Source organism: Catharus ustulatus, chromosome 1 (genome assembly GCF_009819885.2).
Source record: "Catharus ustulatus isolate bCatUst1 chromosome 1, bCatUst1.pri.v2, whole genome shotgun sequence".
Lineage (NCBI taxonomy): Eukaryota > Metazoa > Chordata > Aves > Passeriformes > Turdidae > Catharus > Catharus ustulatus.
The window spans coordinates 120,296,334-120,318,600 of record NC_046221.1 but is presented as its reverse complement, the minus strand read 5'-3'; the positions used below and the strand labels follow the sequence as shown (position 1 = coordinate 120,318,600).

At 39.0% G+C, this 22,267-nt stretch overlaps 1 protein-coding gene across 3 annotated transcripts; it reads left to right on the top strand.

Annotated features, from left to right (window-relative positions):
• The first annotated feature begins 2,780 nt into the window (after positions 1 to 2,780).
• LYPLA1 (lysophospholipase 1) lies at positions 2,781 to 16,815 on the top strand. 3 transcript variants are annotated; one of them, XM_033075440.2, is made up of 10 exons: positions 2,781 to 2,901; positions 3,312 to 3,343; positions 6,378 to 6,443; positions 7,958 to 8,005; positions 8,834 to 8,904; positions 10,435 to 10,508; positions 11,223 to 11,324; positions 11,908 to 12,084; positions 13,372 to 13,473; positions 14,580 to 16,815. In XM_033075440.2, exons 1-9 carry the CDS (start codon positions 2,833 to 2,835, stop codon positions 13,423 to 13,425), a joined length of 693 nt encoding a protein of 230 aa, XP_032931331.1. In that variant the 5' UTR covers positions 2,781 to 2,832; the 3' UTR covers positions 13,426 to 13,473; positions 14,580 to 16,815. The 3 variants fall into 3 exon arrangements, with proteins under 3 accessions (XP_032931331.1, XP_032931322.1, XP_032931313.1); XM_033075431.2 differs by having other exon boundaries at positions 14,534 to 16,815; XM_033075422.1 differs by having other exon boundaries at positions 13,372 to 16,815.
• The last annotated feature ends 5,452 nt before the right edge of the window (positions 16,816 to 22,267 follow it).

Below are 22,267 nucleotides of genomic sequence, written 5' to 3'. Positions count from 1 at the left end.
CGCAAACCGCGCCGGCCGCGCCTGCCCGGCGGTGTCGCGCAGCCGGCGGGGCGGGCCCGGTGCTTTAGCGGGGCCGGAGCGCTGAGCTCCAATGGTTGGGCAAAGGGTCCTCGTTGCGTTTCGTTTTCCAGCACTTGCTGTTTTATTACTGAGACCTCAGCCAAGTGGTTCCAAGGCGCGTCTTTAAAACCATCAGGCTGCGTCTAAAGCCGAGTGGCCGGTGGTGCACGGACCTTGCTCAGCTGCACCCCGTGCAGGTACTGGAAACATCCAGTGCGGTTGGAGGCTCTGGTGGTTTAACCCCAGACATCAACCAAGCCTCACACAGGCTCGCACCCCCCGCCAGTGGCATCCGGGAGAGAACTGGAACGATAAAAGGTAGAAAACTCGTGGGTTGAGATAAAGACATCACTAGGGAAAGCAAAAGCTGTGCATCAAAGCAAAACAAGAAATTAATTCACTTTTTGCTATGTGTAGGCAGATGTTCAGCCATCTCCAGTAAAGCAGGGCATCATGATGTGTAATGGTTATTTGGCATGACAAACACCATCACCCAAAATATCCCTCCTCTTTCCCCCAGTTTATCTACTGAGCATGATGTCAGATAGTCAGGAATGTCCCTTTGGTCAGCTGGGGTCACCTGTCCTGGCTGTGTCTCCTTCCATGCACCCAGTCTTCTGATGAGCATGGCAACCTGAAAAGCAGAGAGGGCCTTGGCTCTGTGCAAGCCCTGCTGAGCAATAGCAAAAACCTCTATATTACCATTCCTGTGTTCAGCACAAACCCAAAACAGAGCCCCCCACCAGCCATTGGGAAGAAAATTACCACAGTCAAGGCCAAGACAGGGATGTTCCTAGTGCTGCTGCAGTACTTGATCACATGCATTATTTCAGTTTTTAAAATTTAAATGTGTACCTACTGAAAAACCATGCAGCAGCTTCCATCGGTATATTGGTCAGCTGAGAAAGGTGTGCAGGGTGCACGCTCAGTGAAGAACTGAATTGTAGAAGTTGCCATTGTGGAGTTACAGAGCAGAAAGGACAGTTCCCATTGTGAAAGCTGATACGCCTCAGTGTCATATCTTGCTTTCCACCCTGAATCTTCTGTTGACAGTACCTTTTTCCATGTTGAATGTCTGCTTCAGATTGGAAGGGGGATCAGGCAGCAGCTCTGCCAGTCCTGAGAATAAATGGAGGTAAAATGGAAATAATGCTGCAAAAATCTTTGAGTTTCAGTACAAAATCTGTGTAGCTTCTTACCCCCTTCAAAAAAATTAAGAAAAATTACATTGCAACAATATACAAGATGCTGGCATGGACAACCATCTTATCTAAGCCCATTTTAGCCTCTAGGGCAGGGAAAACTACATCATTTAGAGCATACTTTGCCTTGTAAAACTCTCACTGCTTTAAACAGAAATTTCAAATCAGGTAGAAAAGTATCATACCTAAGATAGATATCTGACTCTGAAGGGACAGTTAATGTGCCAGTTTTTGAAAGGTTCACAGCTCTGATGTTTTCAGCAATTCCTTTGGGATTCCTGAAGATTAGTTTCTTGAGCACTTGTCTGTAACCAGCAGACTCCTCCATGCCCAATCCATGCAGAGCTCACGTTTCCCCAGTACCCCCAGGGCCATGCTGGCAGCAACTGGGAATTCAAGTAAGATCATTCCAGCTCTACTGACAAGAACATTAAAATCTTGTTCTGTTTCTTAGCAGACTTACTTCTTAGGCTGGAGCTTCAACAGCAGCTCACCTTAAGGAAGTGACATTTGCATAGTAAATAGCAGAGTAGAGAGGGAAAGCAAAATTTTGTTCATGTCCCAAAAAGATTATCTAGAGCAAGAGTCAGGTTTGGCATACTTAATAAACACCTGACACCATGTGAAGCTCCTAATATTTGAAGAATTTTTAATGCATAAACAGTATTTTCTTAACAGACTTGAATTGGGTACAGTACATGAGGCAGGAGCACATGCTAAGAGACTAGTCAAACCACAAAAGGTTACCAGTGGAAATAATAAAATTTTAGAAATAGCAGGGATGCCCCGGCATCAAAACTATGTATCAAAGCAGCCTAACAATCATAGCAAAAGGGGAAGCATATTCAGTGTTCCACAGCTGGCATAAAGGTTCCTCCAATAAATTTTATGCAGCCAATGCTGTTGATGTTGATGAGCAAAAGCTTTGTGAAAAATTGTCCCTCTTTGGTATGGAACACAGCAGTGGGAAGGATGTGAAAGAAGTACAGTGTGAGTTCAGCTGCTGTTGGAGCTGCCAAACAAGCACCCATGCCAGCCGCTTACCACCTGGCAAATACAATGAGCATATTGATTTTCTGGGAGTAAATCTCTGACAAAGATGTATGGAATGGAAGACAAAGAACAAAGTATTCCGTTTTCATAGAAATGTGTTTGCCATACATATTCAGAGTTGGTCTAAGTATTCGGAATGGACTGGAATGATCCAGTAACTTCAACCAGAGTGCCTGAATAGCTTAACACATTTCAAGATGAGTAAGAATTAGTGACTAGTGAGCTGTAAGCCAAGAGATTTAATTCGGTCGTGAAGGCATCTGACCCGATGAAGGCAGATGAGCCCCGTCTAGCCGTGCTGTTTGCTGTATTTGTGCTGGTTCTCCTGCCTTCCCGTGACTTAGCCTTTTCTACTTTACCTATTTAAGAACACCGTAATTTCCTTTTTCCCCCCGGGCCTTACACCACAGCACCAGGCGCCCGCCCGCCCGCGCCCCTCCCACCCGGCTCCCGCCGCCTCCCGCGCCGCCTCCCCGCCGCTGGCCCGTGTCCCGCCGGCCGCCCCGCAGCCCGGTGCATGTGCGGCAACAACATGTCGGCTCCTCTGCCTGCCATCGTCCCGGCCGCCAGGAAGGCGACGGCCGCCGTGAGTGCGGGCGGGGGCGCGGGCAGGGAGCGCCGCCGCCCCGCTTTGTTGGCGCGGCGGGCGCGGGCGGGGGGCGAGGCGCGGCGGCTGAGGGGGATGGCGGGCGGCCCGGCCCGGGCGGGTCTCTCCCGCTCCTTCCCTGCCGGAGGCGGGCCGGGCCCGGCACCTGGAAGGTCAGCGGTGCCCGCGGGGAGCGGCCGCTGATGGCGGCGGGGCCGGGGAGGGGAAGTGAGCGAAGCGGAGTTTTCTTGGGAGAAAGTGGTGCCGTGCTCCGAACTGTGCCTGACCTTGGGTGGGCGCCTGGGGCTCGTGGGCGAGGTGCGTTTGGTTGTTCAGCGATCCTAAACCTCTACCTTTGTTGTCTTTTTTTTTTTTTTTTTTTTTTTTTTTTCCTGTTTTATTTCCCTCAGGTCATTTTTCTTCACGGATTAGGAGATACCGGGTTTGTATTCTGATCTATTGCATACTTAGTAGCTATTATACTTTCAAATATAAGCTGCGTATTTTAAACACGTGAGCTGTTAAAATTTACTTAAGCTTCTTATTTTGCCCTTTACCGAATGCAGCTGCCAACAACAGATAAAACTTCATGTGTCCTGCAATGATGGTGACAACTATTTAATTAAAATGTTCCACCAAGTCCTCTAAAACTTTACTCGCTTGCCTAATTTGGTCTGAATGTGATCGCTCTTTTGTTCCCGAGACAAACTTTGTAGAAAAAGAAGCCTATGATTTTCTGATAATTTGCTTTCCTGAGAGTGGGTTTCTGGTTATTCCTGTGTTTGTCTAAATTTAGAGTTCTTTTTTATTCCAGACTTGTGGATTGTTGGTTTGCCAATAGCTGCAGTTAGTCCATGGTTTCTTCATCAATGTCATACTTACACTAAAATCCAGAGCTCTTTGATCTGTATAAGCAAACTCCAGAGTAGTCCCCTAATGTCTACAGATTTCTGTCTCTGAAATACAATCTTCAGACTCCAAAAAAAACCACCCAAATAAAATGTGTAAAGCCCCGTTGCCTTGTTCCTGTTTTTTTCCATGTTTGAGTAGAAATAGAAAGAGTAGAGAATTTCTGGGAGGCATTCTAGCTCTGGTGTAATGTTTCTGTTTGAAGCTTGTGTGTGCCCAGAAATAAGCATGCATTCATTACAGCCATTGAATTAACAAGTTAAGAGAGTGTTGAAGCCTTTTTAGTAGAAGACTTTAGAGGAATTGGCACTTAGATACTGAAAATAAGTAGCACAAGTGCTTCATCTGTTGTGCTCCCTTGTGGCCAAAATTGCATAATTTAAAGTTTTATTTTGTTTTTTTTTGTTACCTGGAACTTGACTGTTGTCTCTAGGTTGCCTCTATGTTATTTTTTCCAAAGAACTAATGACAGTTAGTTGTCAGAATTAAAACTTGCATTACCTGGGCATTTAGTGAGTTAGAAAAGAGTCAAGTCTATGCACTTGGCAGTTTTCTACAAGTGGAAGTTTTTGCTCTGATTTGTTGTGCTGACACAACACCTTGTTTGTATTACCCCTCTTCCTTTCTGCTGGTAGGACGCAGCTGAAGCAGCAGTACTGCCTGCATCTTGGCACCAAATGTTGAGCAAGTGATTGCAGGATCTTCTGAGCTTTTGGAATTTGAGTCCATGCAGATTGGCTTGATGTTGGTTTTGGCAAGGGGTGAAAAATAGGGACGTTCTCTTTAGCCTAAGTTGTATTCCCTAAATAAGGAGGCATTTCCATTTCAGTATCAGAGCTAATGCACTGCCTCAATCTTGCAAATGCATTGAGCACACTGGAATGTCTGCATTTGACAAGACATGACATATCTGTGGAGAGACCATGATTTAGGAGTATTTCTTGTTTTAGTCTGCTGCAGAGTAGATTAGATAGACTGCCTCTGACATACTGCTGTTTGTGGTTTTTTTCAAGTAAAAAATGTAGTAGTAACCCAAAAAATTGTCTGAAGCAAACCTATTAACAGTTTTATAACTTCCCCTAGTTTAAACTGACCTGTTTTGCTTCACATGAATTTCTGAATTGATCACTTCTGTTTACCAGCTGTATTTTTCTTACTCTGGAAAGTGTCTAAGAGAGGTTACATGCTTTTTCTGTCTTATCTCCTTTATAAATGGCACTTGAAGATTGGTACATTCTTGTCAAAATCAGAACAAAAGGTGCAACATAGAGAATTGTTCTAAGGAGTCTGCTTTAATATGTATACAATGTTGCTTTCTAAATTTGTCAAATTAGTCTTTTGTAATTGGCTAAAAAAATGTCCCTAAATTCTTATGTAACTGTTTTTTCTCAGTCATATTTCTCCTTTAGAGTCTTACTCAACCTTCTGTGATACTGCAAATACCGTGCAAGTCATGTTTCCTGCACTTTGTTAATAATATATTTAAAAGTACTGATAAGAAGTAGGCTGAGATACAGTCAGTGCTTCGAATGTCTGTGATGTCAGTGTGTTGCTTCAACTTCAGGTAGCATACATTCATTAACTTTTCAGGATGATATTAAAACTAAACCAAACATGCTTTTATGACTGGTCTGCTGTTGGTTTGATTAGCTCAACTGTATCACTGATGAATTTGTTCAAGGTGTTTCCTGCTTAGAACCAAATTTCCAATATCTAATTTAGCAGGTGAGTTAGGAATACTAAATGCTGAGAAAAATCAGGAAATACAGGTGCTGTTGAGTGTTCTGGAAAGCCAGGTGCAGGCACATGCAGTGGTTGTGCATGGGTTAAGATTTGGGTCAAGGTCAGTTCCTCTCTAGATGAGGCCTGGAAGGAGTCTTGACCTTACTCTCTCCAGTGTTCAGGTTTGGAGGAAGCTCATTAATTCACCTGCTGTGCAGATCTTGTTTTGTTATGGATGTTCATATACAGTATCTGCTTGAGATTAAAAAGCTGCTGCATTCTGTTGTTCAGAACTGCCTGAATCCAAGAGCATGGAAGCTGAAGTTAATAGGGCTGATTGATTGGGTTGGCTCCATGTGGAGTTAGCTTAGGTGTCAGTTTGCTACTGTCCCACATCAAGAAATGTGGGTAACAGAATGCCAAGTTTCTCTGTCAGAGAAGCTGTCTTAACTCTGCAGGAGCAGCAAAGCAGCCTCTGAGCTGCCTGGAAGCACGATACCTGTGTACATCTGTTGTGGTACACAAATTAATAAAGCCAGACAGATACAGAGTGGGCTTTGCCTGGAGCCAGAATGATATTTCTGTAGCTGTGCCACAACTATGGCAGCCAAATTAGATCATGTCTTCCTGACTGTGTATATGCCAGAAACATTCAAGGGCTGAATAAACCTTCTAGGTTTAGTATTACATTCATAGTATACTGTGGTTGATGTAAACATTTTCTAGAAGTGTGTTTATATTGATCTAATTCAGCATGTTTCTTACTTGGTCTGTGCTGATGCACCAACTCAGAAATAAGAGCTAAGCCAAAGCATACATGCAATTGAATATGTTTTTGTTAACAGGCATGGATGGTCAGAAGCGCTTGCTGGTATCAAAAGCCCCCACGTGAAATACATTTGCCCACATGCGTAAGTTTGTAACTTTCTTCTTTTACCTTTTTCTGTAGAGACATCATCTGTTAAGACACTTGCACAGATGTCAGAGATACATCTCAGAAGTGAGATGCTATCTGGTTATCTCTGTTTCATTTTTTTATGTAAAAACCCATTCTAAATTAGTGTTGATAGTAGTAAGTGTTTTTTGTTTTCACGAAGTTCTATGTGATCTACTTTGGGCCAAAACTGCATTTTTAGTTGTACTTCAATTCTGGTACTTATTTAGACTTAAAACATATTTGGAAAGCTTTAGGTACAAAGTTATATTATTTTGACATTTTTTTCCAGTAGTTTGAGTTATTTGTTGGTTTCTTTGATTCCCTCCAACAGTTTTTTGTCAAAACAGTTTTAACAAGGATAATTTTTTTTTTGTATTTTACTTACCATTACACATAATTTGCATATTTGCATTAGCTACATGTACTTACACTTGGGTGTGTGTATAGTAGCCTGAAACTTACTATAGATTACAAAGAAATTTAAAAATTGGCAGGATATTGATGTTTTCAGCAAATACTGCAATTTGAGCTGTCTTTGTATGCAACTTGAGAAGTGAAATACCTCTAAGCATGGTCAGGCATCAGTAAATAAGGCAGTAAGATCTATCTACTATTGACTTGATGGTAGAAAAACTAATAAAATAATCTTAATGTATTTTAACACAAAATTCAGACTGTCTCTTGCTCCAGGGCTCTTGGCAGATGTGGAGCAGAGATGATAGGGAGAGAAGGAAGCAATGTTTTGGTGTATTGCTGAGCAGTGGTTTATTCATTTGTCTTACCAGGTGGCCAAGCTCTGCCAAACCATACCAAAGGAGCTTAGCGATATTTGCTGTTTTCTTTGCTTGCCCTTTGTCTTCTTTCAGTCCTTCCCCACAGAACTTATGCTGCTCAGTTGCTATAGATTAAAACTAGAGCCAGATTTGATCCATGGCATGATCCACTGAAGCTGTCTTGCTGTGGCTGAAAAGATGGCACACAGCAGCACAGGGGTGGGAAGGAGTCCAGCAGTGAAAGCAGGCACTGCCTAAGCAGACTCAGCTGTTGACAGAAGCATGTGTGGCCAGGCTCCACCATGTGCTGGTTTTGGCTGCTTCCTGGTGATGCTGCTGTATAAGGTGCCTTAATCCAGTCAACATGTGAATGGGACTGTGATAAATAACTCCTAATTACAAACAAGTAAATAATATATGTATGTTAAAAAGTGCATATGTGAGATACATGCACTTGCACACACACATTTAAATATCCCATTAATGTTTTGCTTGCTCTCCATAGAATGTGGTAATTCAACCCTGAATATTAAATGTATTTGGGCTGGCAGGTTTCGAGAGAGTTTCTTCAGCAGATGTTGCAAAGCAGGTAAAGTTAATTACTGCTTAAAAGTAAGACAGAGTTAGAGGATATGTGATTTCATGATGTTACTGCATCTGCATTATTGAATTTCAGTATATATCCTATGTCAGAAGTGTTCATTCTCATTTCTAGGCCAGTTATGCCTGTTTCTTTGAACATGAACATGTCTATGCCATCATGGTAAGTATTTGTTCAAATGCAGATGGTTCTAATCTAATTATATCTGGGGCTATGAATTCATTGTTCTTAATTTAAAATCATGAACAACATATGTATCTGGTTTTAATCACTTGCAAGTGTAAAACCCTTTTTGCTTTAGTTCTGTTTTTATAAAAGGGCACAAGTACACTCTAATAATCCTTTTATATCTGTGGTAGTGATTATTCCTCAGGACTAATCTGTATATCTTAGATCAAAACCCAATTTGCAGGTATGGTCTGTAGTATGCATTGTGTCTGAATTCATAGTCAGTAGAACTAAAGACTTGGAGTGGAAATATTATTGCTACTAGTGAGTAATATTTGGTGGGTCAGTAGGATATGTAGAAACTGTTCTTTAAAACATCCATTCTGAATAGAGAACAAGAAGAATATGGTAGATTTCAATGATCTTAAACCAGTCTTCAGTTTTATTGGATTTTGGACTTCCCCCTCCCCTTCCCTAAAGTAACTTGTGTTTGTTTTTCTTGTATTTCTTCAAACCATATTTTAATTTGTACATGCAGCAAAGTTCCTGCTAATATTTTTTGAGCAAATATCAAAACTGTTGCTTAATCTGCAGTAAATTACAGAAGATGTCAAAACTCAGAAAAGCATTGTTGACTAGATCTAGTCTTTTAAGCCACAGTGACAGATTGTGCACTGTTTCTTGTGAGGTATGGGTAGTTGGTACTAAACAATGTGACAGCTAACATTTTTGTCTGGAAAACATCCAAGTTTCATTATTTGTGTATTAAGGAAGTGGAATGGATGCTCTAATGAGTAATGCTCTTGTTGATGTTTTTGTAAGGTTTGATATCATTGGACTTTCTCCAGATTCGCAGGAAGATGAAGCTGGGATCAAGCAGGCGGCAGAGAATGGTATACTTACTTAGTATACTTATAAGTACTTAGAAGGTTTTTTTTATGTCTTCAAAGTTCTTCCAGGTATTTTTGAAAATGAACTGTCAAGCTGAATCGGGTTTTCCAAAGACAGTACAGTAATTTCACAATTATAAGTCGCACCATTTTGACTAAAATTTTGGTCCGAACCCAAAGTGCGGCTTATAATCAGGTGCGGCTTATATATGGACAAAGAATGAAAAGTTACTGTTTTAGTTTGGAGGACAGGTGTCTGCTGAGAAAGGCAGGAGCTTCTCTTTGAAATGGAGAATGTAAACCCCCTCCCTCCAAATTATTATAATTTTGAAATCAAGGGGCTCTCAGGCAAAGATATGGGAATTAGCAATAACAGTTCTTTTCTAGGGAAATTAAAATAGAAATACAGTACTACAAAGGAACAAACTCCAAACCCTGACAAAGTCAGAGTACAACCTGACACCCTGTCAGGCAGGGTGTTGGTAGCAGTCCCATTAAATGATGGCTGCATCCTCCTGCAGTGACAGATGTGATTCAGTTGGAGCAGTGCTCCTGCAGAAGGTGCAGTTTCCCTCTGGAGGTCCAGTGATGATGTGGAGAAATCCGGTTTTCCTCTGGAGTCCAGTGGAGAAAGGGGCTCCCTTAGTGTCCCAAAACCTCTGTTTTTATCTTGGCAAGAAGTGTTGGGCTCTTCCCCCTGGCTGGAGCAACTTCCAATGGGATGCAGTAATTTTTTCAGTCCCACAGTGGGACTCAATGGGCCATTAGCAGAAAATGACTCCCTGGAGGAAGGATGGGGTGTGAAAAGATAAAGAACAATGCCCTGCCTGGTTTCAATGGATGACCCATTAGCAGAATATCTGCAGTTGAGATAAGGATCACTGCCCCCACCCTCAACAGATGGTAATAGAATAGATACCTTTTATCACAGTCTGTGTTGTAATGTGCAGCTTATAATCAGGTGCAGCTTATATATGGACAAAGAATGAAAAGTTGCTGGCACCCGGAAGTGCGGCTTATACTCAGTGCGGCTTATAATCGTGAAATTACTGGTATTCCTTTGGGGAAAAGAATGTGTATATGGTATTATCACTGACCAAAGTTTAGCTAGATTAATTGTTTATTGTTACTTTTTAAATTTTTATTAGTAAGTAGAGTAATTCACCAATATAAACACTTCATACTCTGAAATACGGGAACAAGTATAGGGTTTTTTTTAAGAGGTTTTGGGTAGTGCAGCAGGTCAGAGCAGTATTAGCATCCAGTTGTGTTGCTTTTACTTGGAAGAGGATACCATCTTCCCAGCACCGGTGCTTTTGCAAGACCTATTTGCACATTTTTCTCTTTGGAAATGATACAGTGGCATGGAAATTTCTGACTGTGCTCTAGATCTTTTGGTACTTTTAATGTACAGCAGCCTAGATTTTCCTTTCACTACCTTTCTCTTGATGCCAGGAAGAAGGCATCTTTCCTCTTCTGGACTTTCTAGAGAATGGAGTGGATTTTAATGACCGGCCTTTATTTATGTTGCAGTTAAAGCACTGATAGATCAAGAAGTAAAAAACGGAATTCCTTCTAATAGAATTATTCTGGGAGGCTTTTCTCAGGTAAAGTATGGTTGGAAAGAACCATTGTCTTTTTTCTAGGGAAGTAACCTAGCTTTATTAACTTGGGAAACCCAGACAATTAAATTGAATTAGCTGATGTTAGATGCCTCTAAAATTTTAAGGTGTCAATTTTTCTTTGCTTCAACAAATGAAGTTTTTTTGGTTTTATGCAAATAATTGCTGTTCACTGGAAAATGAACGTGCATATGTAAAAAAGGTACTAAAATAAATGGTCTGTTTAAGATCTTTGTGCACATAACCTACGTAGTTTTGCTTGAAAATTTTGCTAGTATTTTTAATTGAATTTAGTGGTCAGGATTTATTTGGGAAATCTTTTCCTTCACACTTGTAAGGCATCTGTGATAGGTAGGTTAGTAGATTAATCGGTCCGTACATCAACTCCCCCAGTCTGCATGCAAATAAATTAAATATTAAAGTAGTGATAATACTGTTGTGAGTACTAGTCTTTGTTTTTGTTGGTTTTTTTGACAACTGTTAGAGTAAATTTGCTGGCTTACTTCTGAATTGACCACATGGACTTGGAGGGGAAAAAGCTTAACAAATGTTGTACATAAATACTGGTTTTAGTTGTTGGCTCTATAAAAGAATAGATTGCAATAAGAAAAGATTTAAAGGAGAAATCAGAGATTTTGAAGCAAACATTAAAAAGAATTTTACTGTCATTATTCTGATAATTATATCTCTTTATTTTAGGGAGGTGCTTTATCATTGTATACAGCTCTTACAACACATCAAAAATTAGCAGGTGTCGTAGCCCTCAGCTGTTGGCTTCCTCTACGGGCCTCTTTTCCTCAGGTATTTGTTTCCTTCCTAAGATGATTTGCACTTGGGGAAGGAGTATATCTCAAGATTGAGTTGTGTGCAAGAATTAGTGGTCATCGTTATTACCAGATCACAACTGTCGTTTGATCATTTGGAAGTTTTAAAAATCTAAAATTTTAGATTTTGTTAAGAAAGGAAAATGAAGAAACACTCGGTAGCTATTTTTGCTTAAAATGACACTACTAGAAAATTTAAAGGATATAACAAATTTTCCTTGAAGGTGGATTTTCTGTTTGCCATTTGTTCCATCTGCAAGGTACTGTCTTGTTAGAGACTGGGTGTTTCAGGTTTTTTACTTGGCCAGAAATTATGACTTTCTGTTACAAAACTTCTTGCCAAAATTTTATTTGCAGGTCTTTGAGCTTAATGTGTTGTCAGGTACAGAGGTTACTTCATAAGGGGCTACTTGCAGACTGTACATTGTACTATTTCCCCTCAGAATTCAATTTGCTTGTCATGCCACAGGGTGTAGTGCCATGGGGTTATTTTATTTCAAAGGTGTTAGCCTGATCTCCACTTAATGCCTATTTCTTCTGTCTAATTCCACCCCTCCCAGGGTCCCATCAGTGGTGCCAACAAGGATATTGCTGTTCTTCAGTGCCATGGGGACTGTGACCCCCTGGTTCCTGTAATGTTTGGTTCCCTCACTGTTGAGAAGCTGAAGACTATGATAAATCCAGCCAATGTAACCTTCAAGACTTACTCTGGCATGATGCATAGTTCATCTCTTGAGGTAGGTTTCTTAATACACCCTGTTTTAGCTGGGTATAGTTAATTCTTTTCCCTCAAAACTAATATTTATAGCCTTTTTTTGGAGGGGGGGGTTAGTTTTTGTTTGTTCAGTTAGTTTTGGTTTTGTTTCTTTTTTTAAATCTTTTTTTTTAATTAATAAGTACTTCGTGCTATACTATAAAGTGCACTTTTCCCCCAATTTTTATTATTTGCTTAGTTAAAAAAACTAATTATAGACTAACTCTCATAGCATAAATCCAAGATGGTATTTTGGAAAGAAGAATCCTGGTAGTTCTGTGGAGGGAGACACTGAAGGAATAGGGAGGGAGGGCTGACAGTCTGGAAGAGGCAGCCTCAGAATCTGTATTTGTGGCTCTGGCTCAGCAGACAGCTGAGCTGATGTAATAACTTCCTGCTGCCAGGAAGGGGTGGACTCCCTCTGCTCCTGACCCTGTGGCCCTCACTTCCTCCTTGTACCGGCTCTGGGGCAGATCAGAAACTTTCTTGAATCATTTGAATTTGCTAAAATTGCAAAAAAACTGCAGCCTTTAGTGTTTGCAGCTGTAGGGAACTGGAGCATCAGAACTCACACAAAGTGAGTGATAGGAGCAAGAAATCAAAGAGGAGGCAAAGAACAGACTTGCCATTTGTCAGCAGCAGTAACATTGTTAATTTAGATTGTTGCATCTTGTGGGTATTGTACCTTTGAACAACCTCTTTGTAACATTTACAGAGTAATATTGCATTTAGACTGTAATATTGCTGAGCTGTTACACATATATTATTAATGTATTCTTTCTTACAACAGTGAATTAATTAAAAAAAGATTACCATGGATTAGTTTCTCAGTCTAGTTTGCTGTATTGCTTTTCCTTGGGGAAGGAAGCATTTAAATGAAACTGAATGGCTAGGAGGAGAAGTTGCTGGCTTTTCATGCTGCTGCTAAAAGTTTAGGGTATACAGGAAGCTATGGCTTTAGCTACATAGAAACCCTATACATAATCAGCCTGGTGCTATCAAGATCACTTGATTAATATGTTGCTTGCCTGTTCAACTTCAGAGGGAGAGAAAAAGTAGTCCTTGCTTTTTTTTCTTGTATTTTAACCTCTTCTGAGTGCATAGTGCCATGAAGTTATCAGCCTTGACTTGTGTGCAGAGTGGTAATCAAGTAACAAATTAATCAATATTTGTAGCCCAGCTGCTCATTATAACTTGAATGTTAAAGCATGATTTACTGTAGCTGTAGTAGTAGAGGACTTCAACTAATGCACACTTTATCTTTAAACAGGAAATGATGGATGTAAAACAGTTCATAGACAGCCATCTACCTCCCATAGACTGAACTGATCTGTGAGAAGCCTTCTATATAAATACACCAGCATCAACTGTGGTAGAGTGTTAAATTTTTTCATATGCCTGATAGGAAACATTATTTCTATACCTGCAGTGTTACTACTGTGTTGCAAATTTGTACTTACAATGAAGGTTAAATAATACACATGTACAAGAAATTATAATCTTTTTAGTATTTATCACCCAGTGGTGGGAAGGATGTGAATGAGGGAACTAGGTAACAATGACAGAATGTAACTATTTTAAGATGTCTGATTTTTTTTTTTTCTTGATTGCAGAATTTCAAACTATTTGTACAAGTAATAAAAAACTAAATTTAAGTGAACAACATAGATGTGACCAGTTCAGTTTTACTGGAGACATGATTGGTTCTTAATACTCATTGAAAACATATGACATTTCTTTTTTGTAATGGATGCATAAAGAACACAATATAAAACATAGTGGGCATAAAGTACAGAAAATGTAATGTAGTGGGCATATGATGGTAGAATAAATGCTACCAAGGATAAAGCTTTAAGGATTACATGTTAATTGTTTAACAGATAAGGAGGGTTGTTCTGTAATGGCTAGAAGTCAGCAAAGGTATTTCTTATATTTAAACCAGCTCCATTTAAAAAGGCTGATATAGATGTGGAAATTCTAAAGGGACTCATTCCTTACTAGACTGTTGTTTGTTGCTTCATGTCTTTTTTCTTTTAAACTCATTGCAAATGTTGACTTGGAACAGAATTCTGAAGAAATGCATAGGATTAATTTGAGTTTCATGTAGAAACTTCTTGTTTTCATACTGAATATTCACCTGATGCTTTAGTTGTTGTAGTTTTCATTTGTTTATGTATTTTACAGGAGCAGAATATTATTTTGGTTTTTTTCTCTGTGCTTTGGAGTAAATAACTGAAAATAATGCAGCTACATAGTTCTGTGTATTGTTGAACTGTCATGTGTAACACACACTTATTTGAATTATTTTTTACTAGAAATGTAAGTGCAATTGGGATATAACTTACCTAAACTTTAAAGTGATACTTTTAGATGATACCATATAATACTTTCTCTTATTACATGTTGAGACTTGATTTTTTTTTCCTGAATAGGAACAAAGCATTTGATTTTCAAATCTATCCTTCTACATTTCCCCAGATCAGTATAGCCTAGGAATCTGAAGACCTATCCTGGAAAAAATGAGTACATCTACAAGACACAGAATGTTTCTTCTTTCAGAACTTTAAAATTGTAGAATGCACTGGTTTGCAGGAGTTGATGCACACTCAATAGCTTTTTTCAGTTGAGAGCCATAATTTACTGCTGGAAACAGCTGTTCTAGAGCGTTCAGAGGCTGTCACCACACTAAGAATGTTTAAAACAATGCACTACACTTTTTACTGCATAATTTGCTGCATAATAATGTTCTGTGCTGTAATATGCTTTGAGTCAAAGAATATTTCTATTTTGGATGTATTTGTCATGTCAGTACTGTGCTTCACACCTGCATTTAAGGTACTTTTCCTCTCCCAGGGGTCCTCTTATAGTGTATGTGGATTTACATCAGGTATCTGCCAGTACAAATACATATGTGAGGAATTGCACCTTTATATCTCTCCTTTAACATTGCTGCTGCCAGAGATCTGACCTATTTACCTAGTCTGAGTTACCAGTTTCAGTGCTTTTTTTTGAATGTTGCACTTCATTTTTAGGCAGCTGCTTCTTTTCTAATTCAGTTTCTCTGGATGATTATACACTCGTAATATGTAAAATTGAAAAGGATTTTTTTTTCCTAAATGGTAATGAAACAGTTTTAGATATTCCATCTGTGTACTTAAGAAGGCATTTTTATTAACTTTGAAGTTTAATTAGTAATTTCTCTCAGTCATTCTCTTCTATAGATCTGCCAATTTGTTCTTTCAGTTAATTTAGTTCACAGAATAAGCCATAATATTCTTACTGTAGTTGTGCCAAAGTTCTCTTGAGAAAACATTATGTCCTAGCTTGGAGTCATTCCCAAATTGCATTAGCTGATTTTGCAATTCTACTGAATTGCAGTCTTGGTAAGCAAACTATATGTTATTTTTCATGTAGTTTTTAGATTTATTTTCATTCCCCTGTGGTCTAAATAATTCCCTGAGTATTGGTGTGTTTCCAAAATTCTTGCACAAGCTTCTAATTTTTCTTTCATTATTTTTATGTTCTGTTTGTAGATTTGTTGATAACTCTTAACTTCTAATTGACTGTGGGCTCAATTCACGTATTTTTCCTTCTGCAATAATTAGTTTTTAAACAGTATTTCTAAGATGTTAAAATGAGATTTGCCCTAGCTTCCTTCTGTGTTAGCTTCATAACACTTTTTTCAACTTGGTGAACTGTGTTTACAGTTTGTGGTCACATTCTAATACTTAGACACTCTAATCCAAGTCAACTGTCACTGTCACAATGCTTTCAGATGTTTTTCTGGAAATGCTTTTTATGTGTTAACTTTGTTCAGACATTCAGCTATCATAACAAGATTCTTTTATATATTGTTGTTTTGCTTTACCTACAAAGAGCTTTGTTACCAAAGTCAATGTAAGTAAATGTTTTGACTTACTTTGAATTTCTGTATCCTAGGAAGAATTCTCCTGATTCTTTTTTTTTCAGGAGTGTATGTTTATATTGTAGTTGGCAGCTTCAAGTCTGTGTGTGTGTCCACCCATATTACACTGTTATGTTGAGCTCCTGTCTTTTGTAACTTCCCAGCTGGTTTGAAAGCTTTGTGTATAATCTTGTAGCTGAACTTCACTACCTGAAGTAATTTGATGCTGGGATTGTTGTTATAATGCATATATTTGAGGCTGAATAATTGCTCAGTCTGATGGGGGAGTTTTCATATTTCATTCTATTAAAATGGAGAAGTTGGACTGACAGTGTTCTAAATATGAATGTCCTATCCTCATAAACTACAATTTGAAACTGTCCAATAATGTTTATTTTTTGTAATGTTAGACTTTCCACCAACAGAGATGATGTCTATCAAACCTGTGAAAGCATTGATAAGAAAATACCTTGCTTGCAGATCAGTTTGTTTCAATGGGTATCAAACTCCTTAATGTGTTCTTAATTTCAAAATGGTACTTAAATTTGACTGCAATTTTGTGCTGTCAGAAGTCTGACTTCTTGTTGGAATATGCTGCCCACTTTTGAATAAACATGTTGAATTGCATACTTTAAGCCAAATCTTCCAGCTATTTTTGAGGTAGAATTTTAATGAGATCTTTACTGTGGTGAGGGCTGTATGATTTGGTCTCTTTGTCCTATCTTGTATAATTACAACACAGCAGATTGATAAAAGTACTGTACACTGTAACTGGTATTAGAACTATTAATTAAAATATGTTCTCTCTAATGGAGTATACTGCACTTCATTGAAATAATTTGGATGCATCTTTTATGTGTGTAGAGGTGCTGTTGGGGTTGATGGATATGACTGAGGACAAACTGTAAGATGTCAACAAAACCATATGTACAAGGCATGTGTTTCTTAAATTTTATAAACAAATACTGAGCACTTACTCCTTGTATTAAGAAATATAAGCCATTTATATTTATTATAAACATCTAAAATGTAATTTATTTTACTAATTTTATTTACTATAAGAAATTTTAACTTTGGAAATTATTTCTGTAGTAAGGAAAATATAAAAGTTTCGCATTTTAATCATTGTGAAATAATTTTCCATTGGTATTTGGGCAACTACTAAAGATTTTTTTCCATACTTACCTGAAGGAAGGTAAGTATAAGCTTTTATGCGCTGTGAAACATGGCACTCTGGAGGCTCCCTGAAAATGTATTGCATGGTAATGTATGCATACTGTAATATAGAAGAACAATGATTTGTAGTTACTTATGAGAGAAGAAAATCACTTACCAAGTTAGGTTTGGCTGCTTTGTTGAGAGAATCCTAAGTATGATTGGAGGGCGATTCTCATATTCTGGGTTAATTTTATTTCAACTTGTTTTCCTGGAATTTGCAATGATTTTGAAAGATAAAAGAAATTAAGGTATTTTCTAGTAGAGTTATTCCAGGACACTGAAGAGACAAAGTCTTCTCACTCTGTATTGCTGCACTTTTCTCCAGGTGTTTTGTGTTGTTGGAAAGGCTTTGAAGTTGATTGAGGTTTGGCATACATACCACTTAACAGATTTCTTAAAGAAACACTTTTCAGGTCAGGGTTTACATGTGCTATTTAGCTTAATATTTGAGGGTGATCAGTGCTATACATGGTGCAGGGCACTCTAGAGAAAATGTGGGATTATCTGGGAAGAGAGGGAATGGGGTGTACATGTGGTAAAGGCAGACTTTCCCCTTCAAGCAGCTTAAAGCAACTAAAAGGCTGCTTGTCTCCACAGACTGCAATATCCAAAAGTCAGTGTGGTGTACAGTGAGGAATTTTATGAATGTATGGGAATGCATGGTAGATGCAGTGTTCTATGTGTATATGTTGTGGCAAGAATAGCAAGTAACAATAAAGATGCAATATTACACGGAGTAATCTGCCAGTTTATATTTTTGAAAAAAAATTTGAGCATGTAATGTTCGCTTTCTATTTACTATCAGCCCTGGCATCCCTGATATGGTAATTGTGAGGAGAAAAATTTACTAAAACTAGCATAGTAAAAACTCCCAAAACAAGACAATGTAGTGTATTAAACGTTATCAAATACAGTAATTTCACTACTATAAGGCGCACCGGACTATAAGGCGCACTTTTTTTTTTTGCAGCGAGGACCCACCCCCAGCTCCCTCCACGCGGTTGCTGGCCGAGGCCCCGCCTCAACCCAGCAGCCATTGGCCCCCAGGCCCGCCTGTACCCGGCAGGAGGGATGCTGCAGGACCTCTGTCCGGCAGCCCCGGCCCCGCCTCCACCTGGCAGCTGCGGCCCTGCCGGCTCCCCCTGTGGCTCGCGGCTCACACTTCCGCGTTGGCAAATTTCCAAATTTTTGCCCATATATAAGGCACACCAGACTATAAGGCGCACTTCTGGGTTTGGGCCAAAATTTTAGTCAAAAGGGTGCGCCTTATAGTCGTGAAATAGTATGAGAGCAGTGGTGTAAGTGAAGAACGTGACTCAAGAAGTTTTCAGAATGTCTGTTGGTTAAATTGAAAATTTGACTCTTTGAAGATTAATAGCTGTAGAACAGATTCCCCCTTCTCTCCCCACCTTTTTTTTTTTCCTTTTCATTGCTTGCCACTCTCATCTTACCACATTTGCCTTTGGGATAACAGATTTCATTAATTATCTTTGAGTAGAACAGGTACCTTTGATGTAGCTGATTAAAGTTGATTTAAACAAAGTATTTGTGTAATTTAATGGACATCCACAAAGTGAACCAGTAGATAATGTTTTTCTTTTGGGACCAATTACTACAAAAGAGGAACCCATTGCCTCCTTTTTTATCTGCAAAACTAGTAAAACTTACAATTTCCAGTCAGTTTGCTGAAGTGTAGTGAACTTGCTTCAGGCATCTAAGTGGGAGGTTTAGCTTTTAAGGAGAAGACAGACTTCCCTCATCTAAAATTTGTTTTAAAGAGCTACTTCTCTGTATTAACAGATGGAGCAGATGGAATTTGAATGTTCCTCAGTTGTGAATACAAGCAAACTCTTAAAGTAGCTTGAAATTTGCTGGCTGTGTTGTAGTATTTTAAATTATCAGAGGAGATCTTTAAAAGGCTTAAATATTTTAAGTCTATATTGAAAAAATAGATAAAGTTGCCACAGAATGGTCTAACAAATATAAAAACTCTAGAAACTAAAAGAGATGTAAAAAACCCCAAAACATTAGCTTAATTTTTTTTATATTTAAATGCCTGTAGTTACTGCTTCTAAGTTGAAAAGAGTGAAGATGTAAATAACATTTTGAAAAAATAAACTTGAAAAACCCAACCCATCTGTTGTATAGCTATAGAACAACTAATCAAGATGTTTATTGCTATTTCAAAACTTTTTTAAGAAAATCTTGTTATGAGAAATTGGAACTTCAGTTTGCTGAAGCTCCCCTTACGTGTCTGTGATTGGACTCATCTCCTCTTCTTCTGCAGAGGTTAGAGACCACTTGGCTGATTCAGACCACCTGAGATTCTGTTTTGGAAGACTTAAGACATGCAGTCAGGGCTGAAATAAAGATGAGAGGGTTAATATAGCCAGAACGTGGTTACTTAAAACCTTTTGCAATGCTATGAATGTTATGTTTTGCACAGTTGTGTTACTACCTTATTAGAGGAGATTTTTCCATACAGAATATCAATCCTGAAAATGTAGGATTTTAAGTGCCTTGACAGCAGTTCAGAGATTCTTTACTTCAAATTCTGTAGTAGTGAATGTGCTACTGTGTTGCCCCTCCTGCCCCAAATTTCTGAAGATGCTGTCTCATATCAAATGAGACTAGTCAGTAGAAATCTACATTATTTCATAAGTGCACTATTTCAGGAAGAGTAATCTCTGCCCGCTAAATTTTAGTATTGTAGAAGGCCTCACGGTCCAGCCCATGAGAGTTGGACACAGGCTTTCTGCATGAGCAGGCGTGCAATACCCTTTAGAAAATGTTGCAAAAGAATGATGAGGGTGTACCATAACAGGTTAAGTGTAGTGCAATGAACAGTGTTATTCTTTCTAATGTGCCAATTTAGGAGAAAGACACTAAACAGAAAGGACAAGGTCAGTTAGTGCTTTTCCCTCTCCAGCTCTTCTTTGGATTGGAGTGGCATGTTATAGCAGAGATTGGTGCTGTACAAAGCTGCTTGGTTTAGGGCCAGCTAAAAGAGAACAAGCATGTGGAGTGCTCTGTGTACCTTTTTGATAAAGACTTGCTGTCCCAAGGCTGGTGGAGTAGCTCATAGAAAGAATTTGGTTAGTACTGGTTCAATTAATTGATACTGTTCTGGTATTGTAGCACACAATATAAATAATGTGAGCTGTATTATGTTTTCTTTTAATGCAGCTACTTGCAAAAAATAAAAAGGATATGCATTGCCATCTGATTATTCTTTGATTTCCCTACTGAAATATTTCTCTGATGTTACTTTTTTAAGATTAGATGTTAAATAAGTGTGATGTGCTTTGCCTTTTATAAGTGCTCTCATGGGATTTAATTTGTAATTGTCAATTTCTCACCTGATACATTTTGGCTATTAATAGATTTCATCTGCATTTTGAATTCTCCTTGCATTTCTAGTGAAGTAGGTGTTGAATTGCATTTTTAAAAAAAATTTAGAAAAGTGTGGATGGCTTTATTCCAGAGTTTAAATACATTTAAACTAACCATTTAAACTTAACTGACAGATTTGAGATTTCTAGTGTTGTGACTGTGTTGTCCCTGACCTAGCTTGAACCTACTGTAGAACAGGTACAAGGTTGTTGATCCTGTAGTGTAGCAATAGCTCTGAGCTGCCAACACCCTGTGTGTTGTTTTTATAATTGATTTGATGTGGGGAGCAATTATGCCAAACTTCATTTGAGGTTAAATCAATGTTTAAAGCAGGTTAAATACCAGTGTTTGATTATTACAGGTACTAGGTAACTAAATCTAGACAAAATGGAATTAAACCTGAACTGCCACGATCAATTAAATGTTGTGAGAAGCAGCATTATTTTATTTTTGTCTCCCTAAAATCTGCTCCTGAATGAAAAGGTATTATTTTCCTTAAAAAATATTTTCTTTGTTCTTGTGGGGTGTTTTTACCCCCTGTTGGGCAGAATAACCAAAAGAAGCAGCAAAGTTTCTATGTGCTTGTCCAGTTGTGGCCCAGATCTAACCTGGGGGAAGATCCTGATTCCAAGTAATTTTAATTGCTTCTAATATGTGCAGGCCTTAGAGGTCACCATTGTAGAAGTGATGTAGAAGTGCCCAAAATCCAACTGTCTCCATTTGGCATCAAAACACAGGACAGGCTTGTTGCCCAGTGCATGACAGACAAGTGTGTTGATGGTTCTTGCTACAATGGCTTCCTTGAGTGTTGCTGGAGGAAAAGGTCTGCCTTGCCTGTTCTCCAAAATGTCCATATTTTACAGTCTTAGGTTCACAACTGGGGCATCCACAGCGTTCAACTGCTTACTTATAATGGATTTGAGTGGCTGTATAAGCACCTTCATGGATCTTAGGAAGGGATAATCTTCCTGTAACCTTCCAATGTGCCTACTGGTTTTGTGAAGTAAACACTCCTGGTTTACAGCAAAAATGGTTTCATGATGCTCTTCTCAATCGAAAATCACACTAACAAGGCTCAGCTGATGAACAGAATTCCATTAGTAATGGTGTGTAATATTTATATGTCAAACTTTATACGTGTGATATGTCTCACTGGACCACACACACGATTTAAACTGGATCTAAGACTTAGGAGCACGGTAGCACCTCACAGTGTGATGCTCGGCCAATGCCAAAGTTTATCTCCAACTCCGTTGTACTGCCTAGGAACTTGCACCTTCCGAACTTCACTCTGAAGCTGCAGTTAGAAACCCTCACTCCATTTTATATAAAAGTAACTCTTAACCCTCTTAAAAAGATATATATATATAAACCTTTTCTGTTAGAGGATAAGGGCTTTCCCCCATTCCTTTGACGCTAATAAAAATCAAGTGTCTGCTGTAATTCTGAGCCCCCTGCCAGCCGAAGAAAAGCTGTGTCGTAGGAAGGGGATTCCGGGCGGCGTGGTTCGTACTGCGTTAGCATGTACGAACACGGACAGCGTTAGCAGCATTGCGGGGAGATGGAGAGGGTAAGAGCGTGACAGACTCACAGACTACCCTGATTTGGAAAGGATCCGCTAGGATCACGCAGTCCCGCTCCCGGCCCCGCA

Excerpts from the sequence above, each read along its gene's own strand:
- LYPLA1 (XM_033075440.2), top strand. The coding sequence starts at position 2,833 with ATGTGCGGCAACAACATGTCGGCTCCTCTGCCTGCCATCGTCCCGGCC. Across the intron at positions 8,905-10,434 it reads CAAGCAGGCGGCAGAGAATG|TTAAAGCACTGATAGATCAA; the intron begins GTATACTTACTT and ends TTTATGTTGCAG. Across the intron at positions 12,085-13,371 it reads TGCATAGTTCATCTCTTGAG|GAAATGATGGATGTAAAACA; the intron begins GTAGGTTTCTTA and ends ATCTTTAAACAG.